At 51.4% G+C, this 8063-nt stretch overlaps 1 protein-coding gene across 1 annotated transcript; it reads left to right on the forward strand.

Annotated features, from left to right (window-relative positions):
- The first annotated feature begins 3797 nt into the window (after positions 1 to 3797).
- On the forward strand, positions 3798 to 5780 carry LOC117002476 (transcription factor SOX-17-like). The gene is made up of 2 exons (XM_033071639.1): positions 3798 to 4164; positions 4443 to 5780. Exons 1-2 carry the CDS (start codon positions 3873 to 3875, stop codon positions 5360 to 5362), a joined length of 1212 nt encoding a protein of 403 aa, XP_032927530.1. The 5' UTR covers positions 3798 to 3872; the 3' UTR covers positions 5363 to 5780.
- Positions 5781 to 8063: the final 2283 nt, after the last annotated feature.

Genomic DNA, 8063 nt, shown 5'->3' on the forward strand with positions numbered 1-8063 from the left:
CTGACGAACTTCTCCTTGTACATAAATTTATTTTACTTATGTGGCAACCCTATTCTTATGTTGTAGTAAATCCTTTCCCATTCGCCTATGAGAAGGACGAGAGAAACCCCTGACAAGTGCCAGCATGCCAGCACGGGATCAGGAGCCAAAACCCCGGGCACAGCGGATGTGGGCGGCAGGGACAGGCCACTCGCAGTCTTGTGACAAGCGACATCATTGTGCATCGCGTGAATGACTGTACTTACCGCTGCACCGAGGGGCGAGTGCGACTGGCAGAGCTGTGAAACTCAGTCATTACACACCCACATTTGCTTAACGTTAAACAGTCAGGTAATGTGTTGACTAATTAAAGGTCTGCGAGATCAGAGTTCAGTCGCCCTCTTCAGATTTCCGTCTACAAAAATAGGAATTTCTTTCACCTTCTCTGTGTTTGGACAGAGGCTCTTAAATACGGCAGCTGTCTGTGCGTCTAAGAGAGTGTGGTGATCACCCAAGGCTTCTCTGGACGGACATATTTTAGTATTTTAAGTGTATGATTTTACCCTGAATTATTTACTCACAAGGTCTGTCACAAAATCTTGTACCAGATCAAATACTAAATAATTCCCTTTGCTCCTGATGCCATCTGAGTGACTTCTCTCTGCTTTGGATGCTGCAAAACCTATCCTAGGTTTTGCCCGTTGCGCTAGGAAGAAAACCTTCAAGGTCCACACCTTCTAGAGGAAAAAAAAAAAAAATTGCACTTTCTACACTGTAAAATGACAAGTTAGAGAAAGGGGTAGGTAATTTGTTTCCTTCCCTGCTTCGAGGGTTGCAAAGCCACCCGGAAGTCGCTGCTGTTAACACTAACCCATAATCTGTTCCTGTTCTGGATTGCAGGATCCCATAGGTGCTTGTGGGCGTCCCCAAGGTTGAAGACCGGGTGGCATTACATGCTTGTATTTATTTCTGGAACTCATTTCAAAGCTTTTTTTTTTTTTTTTTTGCTTTTTTTTTTTCCTTTTTTCTTTCTTATGTGTGCTGCTGAATCTCTATTCTTGCTGCTTGGAAGTCACTCATACTCAGGAGAGCTACTGATGGTGATAGTGGATCTGTAGAGGTACTTTAGGGGACAAGCCCGACGAATTCATGCCGTCGAATGGTTTGCTTGGTATGACTGAATGAACTGCGCCATCCAATCCTTGTCGCTGCGTGATTCTTTCTGCTCGCCGGCCGGTGCTTTGACCTGCCCCATTTCGTGTCTGCTGAAGAAAACCCACGGCAAACTCGGCAGGTCGGGTGTCTCCTGCCCCAATACTCGGCACTCGTGTCCCCAGCCGTGCTCCAGGCAGGGACAGCGGCCCCAGTTGCCAATTTAACCGGGTAGGGGAGGCCCAGCCCGTGGGTGCAGCATCCATCCCTGAGCCCTGAGCCCCCGCCCGGCACCTCTGGGGTGGGACAGTCCGCGGCGGCCCCTCTGTAGCGCTGCCGAAGAACCAGAACGGAGCGCGGCGGGGCGAACGGAGGGGTGAAACAAGGGGAGGGGGTCAGCGTGCAGGCGGCCAGGTGTCCTTGAGGATTGTCAACATTTTCTCAAAACAACTATTCCAAGCTAACTAGCCGCCTAGTTTTTATCCTAGGGAAATTTAAAATACATGCCCAGGGAATACAAGTGATCTTCTTTCTTCTTTCATATCGTGTGTACGTGTGTGTTAAAAAGCACAGCAGAGAAGCTGTTCTGTGTTGGGATAGGACATGGGAAAACAGTTTTAAACTTAAAGAGGATCCTTTTAGATCTGCTAGAAGGAAGCAGGGTTACAACGAGGGTGGTAAAACACTGGAATAGGTTGCCCAGAGAGGTTGTGGACACCCCATCCTTGGAAGTGTTCAAGGCCAGATTGGATGGGGCTTTGAGCAACCCGGTCTAGTGGAAAGTGTTCCCGTCCATGGGAAGGGGCCGGAATTAGATGATTTTAAAAGTCCCTTCCAACCCAATCTAGTCTGTGATTTCTTCCTGCAGTTTAAAGAGTTTAAATACAAATATATTCTGTTGACTTCTGTCAGAAAGAAACTATTTCTAACTTGGTCCGACATCATTACCATTACCAATGGATTGTTTCCCAAGTAGGTATTCTGCCCCCTGAACCTTTCCCAACCTGCAGGCATTTATGTACATTCGCTTTTCCGGCTTCCAGACCTAAGGTGAAGACGAAGGACTCTACCTAACTCGTGTTAGTATGGCCTTTTGTAAGGAACTAACACAGAATTTTACACTCTCCACTCTAAGCAAAACATGAACACAGAAGTACGAGGAAATACGATCATAATACTCAAATAATTCCTGTGTCCGCCGCTGGAGAGAAGATGAGGGTTCCCCGATGGCAGGAATCTGTCAAAGGGTGCTCCCGTTCCCCACCCGGGATTTACCGCAGTGCCTGGAAGGAGCCCTGCTCGGCCACCCCACATCCCTGGCGGAGATACTGGAGGGGGAAAAAGGGCGTTAATGACCAGCAAACTTCATTAATGAGGGCAGGATTTATTCAGTTTGTTGTTTGCGTTTTTTAATTGCTTGTAACTTCACGCCTTTTCTATTCAGATAAGATGTGATCTCATGTATCAAGGCAGAGATGTGGCTTTCAGCTTGTCCAGTTATACTGGAGCACACAAGAAAATGCGCCAAGACACACATCCTCGGTGGTGCCAAGGTTTGTAAGACGCGTGACTGCTCGCTTATGGGCAAACTTTCTCTGCATTCACCCTGTATGAAATATGGCACTGATAGCACATCTTCTGAGGTGTACGCGCTGAAAAGCAGGGATGTTGGTACTATTGAAAATATGATTGAATATTAGAAAATTGTAATGAGAAGAATTATTACAGTTTATAAGAACGTCCCATTTATCAAGATCGCTCTCAATACGATGGCGGTAGGTTAGATGTAAAATTAATTGCAACCGCATCGAACCTATCACCTATTTTTAGGAAAAACAAACAGTATTGTTTTTACAAGTTTTCCGATAAAACGACGGCCAGCTTAATTTTGAATACGTCGTGATTTAATGAAACCAACTTGCCAAGGAGGCAAAGCACAGAGAGCTGACGGCCAGGGGATCCTGCGGGGCAGTGACAGAGACAGCCAGACGGGAAAAAAATCTGTCACTGCTCGCGGAACTGCCTCGTCATAGCTGAAGCTGTGGATGCACCCAACCATTCCCACACCGCTCCTTCGGAGTAGCTGGTTATGGGGTGGGGGGCAGAGCAGGAGCAGCCGCGACGGCTCGGACGGGGTGAGTAGATGAAGTGTGAGGCACAGATGATGACTTGTCTTATTATAACCAAGCTACGTCCCACATCTACCTGCAGGAAAAGCCGCTTGTGCCTCTCAGAGTGTTACAGGGTATCTCGGCACCACTGTAAATACTCTGTCCCTTTCCCCTCTGTGGTATCTGTTCCTCTCGACCATGTCCATCAGCGCACGGTCTCGGTGGGCCGGTGTGCGCTGTCCTTGCGGAGGGCAGGGCTGAAGCCGGAGCCGCTCAGGAAGGCGCTGCCGGTGCCCGGAGCCACGCCCGGCACGGGTCCCGCGGGGGCGGGGGCAGCGCTGCCCGCGGCCGAGCCCGCGATGCGCGCAGGTGCCGGGCCCCGCCGCCAAAGCCGGGAGGAGCCGCGGGGGCCGCCCCGCAGGGCAGCGCCGCGGGGGCCACGGCCGCCGTCCGGCTGCGAGCCCGCCCCCGCCGCCCCATTGGCCGCACCGCGGCTCAAATAGGGCCGGGCCGGGCGCCGGCTCCGGCAGCAGCGAGCGGGGTCCGAGTGCCGAGTGTGTGCTGTGGGCCGGCCGCAGCTGCCGGCTTTGGCGGCGGTCGGCAGCGCGTCCCGTCCCGAGCCGCTGCGAGATGAGCAGCCCCGATGCGGGCTACGCCAGCAGCGACGACCAGGTGCAGGGGCGGTGCTCGCTGCCCATCATGATGCCGGCCATGTGCCCGTGGGCAGAGTCGCTGAGCCCGCTGGGCGAGGCGAAGGCGAAGGGCGGCGCGGCGCCGTCGGGGCCGTCGGGCGGCCGGAGCAAGGGCGAGGCGCGGATCCGGCGTCCCATGAACGCCTTCATGGTGTGGGCCAAGGACGAGCGCAAGCGGCTGGCGCAGCAGAACCCGGACCTGCACAACGCCGAGCTCAGCAAGATGCTGGGTGAGCGCGGGGTCCCGGCGAGCGCGGAGTCCCGTGGGGCGGGTGCAGGAGAGGGAGTAGCCCGGGGCAAGCTCAGGGTGCGGGGTGTGGGCGGCGAGCGGGGGGATCCGTGGGCAGTCGGGCCGGTGTCCCGGTGGGGCGGTGGGGTCCGAGGGCGAGCGAGGATCGCGCACGCCCGGGCGGGGCTGGGGCTGCGGGCGGGGCGGTGTCGGCGCTGTCGGGAGCGGGCGTGGGTGCCGATGGGCGAGCGGGCGGTCTGACGGTGTCGGTGGGTGCAGGTAAATCGTGGAAGGCGCTGTCGCTGGCGGAGAAGCGTCCGTTCGTGGAGGAGGCCGAGCGGCTGCGGGTGCAGCACATGCAGGACCACCCGAACTACAAGTACCGGCCGCGGCGGCGGAAGCAGGTGAAGCGCCTGAAGCGGGTGGAGAGCGGCTTCCTGCAGCACGGCCTGGCGGAGGCGGCGGCGGGGCCCGGGCTGGGCAGCGAGGTGGCCGGCGGCGGCGGCGGCAGGATGTGCGTGGAGGGCCTGGGACTGCCGTACGGCGAGCAGGGCTACGCGGCGGTGGCGAGCGCGGGCCACTACCGGGACTGTGCGCCGCTGGGCGCGGCGTTCGACGGCTACAGCCTGCCGACGCCGGACCCGTCGCCGCTGGACGCGGCGGAGAGCGAGGCGCCCTTCTTCGCGGCGGGGCTGCAGGAGGAGTGCGCGCTGGTGCCCTACGGCTACGGGCCGCACCCGGCGGCCGCCGAGTACCCGGCAGCGGCGTCCGAGAGCCCGTCGGGCGCGTCGCTGCGGCGGCACCTGCCGCCCGGGGAGGCGCTGGGCGCGGGCGGGTCGCTGCAGGGGCTGCTGGGCTGCCCGGCGCCGCTGCACGCGTACTACGGGCAGTGCCAGCCGCCGGGCCCGGGGCGCGGCCCGCTGCCGCCGCCGGGGGCCGTGGGGCAGCCGTCGCCGCCGCCCGAGACGGCGCCGTGCCGGGAGCAGCTGGAGCAGCTGCCGCCGGAGGAGCTGCTGGGCGACGTGGACCGCACCGAGTTCGAGCAGTACCTGCGCTTCGCCTGCAAGCCCGAGCTGGCGCTGCCCTTCGGCGGCCACGACGCGGCCGCGCTGTCGCCGCCCGAGGCCGCGGGTCCCATCTCGTCGGCCGTGTCGGACGCCAGCAGCGCCGTCTACTACTGCGGCTACCCCGACTTGTGAGGGGCTCGCCGGGGCACGGCTTGGACACTGGCAGGGAGGCACCTGGCCCCGCTCCTATTTATGTAATTTATTTGGATCTCCTTGGGACCTTTCCACAAACTTTGTCTGGGTGGACATAAACTCCTGTCCTGGTTATCCTGCAGGCTAGAAGCCTCGTTCGAACTGGTTTTCCTCTGGTGTTAATGGAATGTTTACATCTTTTTCGTTCGTGCCCGTAATTGATATTTTTGCAAATATCAGCGGTCCTGCTTGTTCGCCCAGAACGTGTTTCTAGTTGTGTTTTTAACAATCTCTTTTTTGTATTTCCGGAAAATAAATGAATGTACTGCTGTTTCTGTCATTCTTGGCCACGTGGCTCTTGAGTGAGACTAATCTTGGGTTAAATCTGTCGTGGCCTAAGGTGATGCTTTCCAAAGACAGATAGGATGTGATCCTTTCACCATGAGAATGGCTCTAAAAAGGCCACCAGGACCGAAGGTGTTTTTATTTTTTTTTTTCCCAGATGTGGCTGTATTCTTATCACAAAGCTTAATGTTTAGATTTCTGCTGCTGGTGTGTCCCTTAGAGTACAGAACATGATTGTACTTGTGTGCGTTTTAGAGGTTTTTGCCTTCTTATTTGAGTGCCAACTGAATTAGCATTAACGCATTAGGAAGAACACCTCCAGTCTGCAACGAAGAAAGCTAGATAAGTTTGAGGTACTAGTTTTAAGTTGTGCCTGGAAAGACACTGGTTTTGGAACGGTGACTTTGTACATAGTGACTTTTGTTTGAACCAAAGGATTTGCAGACAGGATTGAAGCTGTATTTAGAAATTATATTTCTGCCACCTACCTTCAAGTCTGCTCGTGACATTTAGTGCCATGGGGTTCATTCTCAGTTTATACCAGTGAGGAGAAAAAACAGTGCAGCCCAAGTACTCCTCTCAGCTACTGTCAATTGACTGTTAAAGTGTTTTTTATTTTTAGCGCCTGTGCTCTGTTGTGGCATTTGTGCCACTGCAAGGGTACAAACAGCTACATCACTCTTCTGATGTTTGGAAAATGCTGGCTGTAGTAAATTTACAACAGTTGTAGTGGAGCTTTTCAGATATTTTAATTTGCCAATCATGGTTCAAAAGTAATAGGCAATAATAAGTATTTTTTGGAAAGTGTACTTCATCCTACTTAGTTTACTATCCTACGTGGTTTATTAGACTACTAAGTTGTGGATGGAGAAATCCTGCAAAAATTCCATTTGTGCATTTTATGCTTATGAATTCCACAAATTTTAGCAAAATTGTATGACAGTAACCATTTTTTAAACTCATTATGGACACAGAGCTTGCTGTATTTTCAAACGAATCTAGTCAAAACATGAGATCAGATCATGGTTTACTTATTAATTCAGAAAAATGTAATTTTATTTAGGTCTCAAGAAATGCAGATTGTCCAGTGGCGGTTTTTTAGCAGCATGTCAATGAAATACTGAAACAATCACTTGACATTGCACTGCCTTCAGTGTCATAACATCTTTTTCCCTCCCCTCGACAATGAGAGGTGTGAAAGCTAGTGCCTGATATTAAGGGGGTGGGTGCAAGGTGGGAAATAAAACTGCATCTATGTCACTGTTTTAAAAGCATAGTCACTTCATTATAATATTTTGTTTAGATAGAAATATTTGACATGTTATAATTACAGGCTAGGAGAGGTCTAACAGTGAAAACTCTAGCTGAACAATTGGATTGTTCCAGTTGGCTCCTAGATGACCAGCCCTGCTGGTCACCATCATGGTCATTGTACTCCTGCAATTATGGGCTGCTAAAACTGTAGCAGAGACTCACCCTCACACTGTTGCAGAAATGTTCTAAAAAACCCCCTCAGAATGATAATAAAGACAAATTACGTGCTTTGAATAGATGTTTAGGTATATTGAAATACTATTAGTTTTGTTTTATTGTTTTTTTGTGTATTGATTCACTACGTACATCCTAAGACATCTTTTATAGTACAGTAGTATAGCCATAGTACCTAGCTGAATTCTCTTATGAAATTTAAAAAATCCTCCAGTGAAAGAAAATTCAGGAAGTGAAGTAAACTTTTGTTCCTAAGTAAGGTTAAACAAATTCCAGGATTAAGGTTACCAGTGTAGCTCTAATTAACCTGTAGTGAATACCATTATATTACCAGCATTAATTGTAAATGATACACACATTTTTCTATGGAAGTCAAATCCAGTTAATCCCTGTATTAAACAGAAGTTATACATGAAGTTTGAAACCAAAATGCTCCTTAATTGCAGCACTTACAGCCCTTTTCCCTTCTCAACATCTATTTCTCAAGACAAATTGCCTCACAGTTGACCATCTAATACTGATTTCTACTTAGAACTTTGTCCATTTTCTGCATGAAATGAAGCAGCAAATGAGGAATCCCTCACCAAATAACAGCATCTAATTCTCTTCCACTATGTGGGCCTGTATTTTAATCTGCTGCAAGGAACAAATATTGTCAGTGTGTTTTTGAGATAATAGTATAGGACAACAAAATGATGCTGGGGCTGTGGAATAATTGGTTTGATTCTCATTCTGGGAATGACATCTGTTACTTTGCCTCTGTATTTTCTGTACCTTCCCTTTTGCTGTAGTCTCTTCACTCTGCCTAGTTTGATCCTTTTATTATTCACATAAGCCTTTTTCCTTTTCTGTAACAGGCTAACCACTC

Source organism: Catharus ustulatus, chromosome 1 (genome assembly GCF_009819885.2).
Source record: "Catharus ustulatus isolate bCatUst1 chromosome 1, bCatUst1.pri.v2, whole genome shotgun sequence".
Taxonomy (NCBI): Eukaryota; Metazoa; Chordata; class Aves; order Passeriformes; family Turdidae; genus Catharus; species Catharus ustulatus.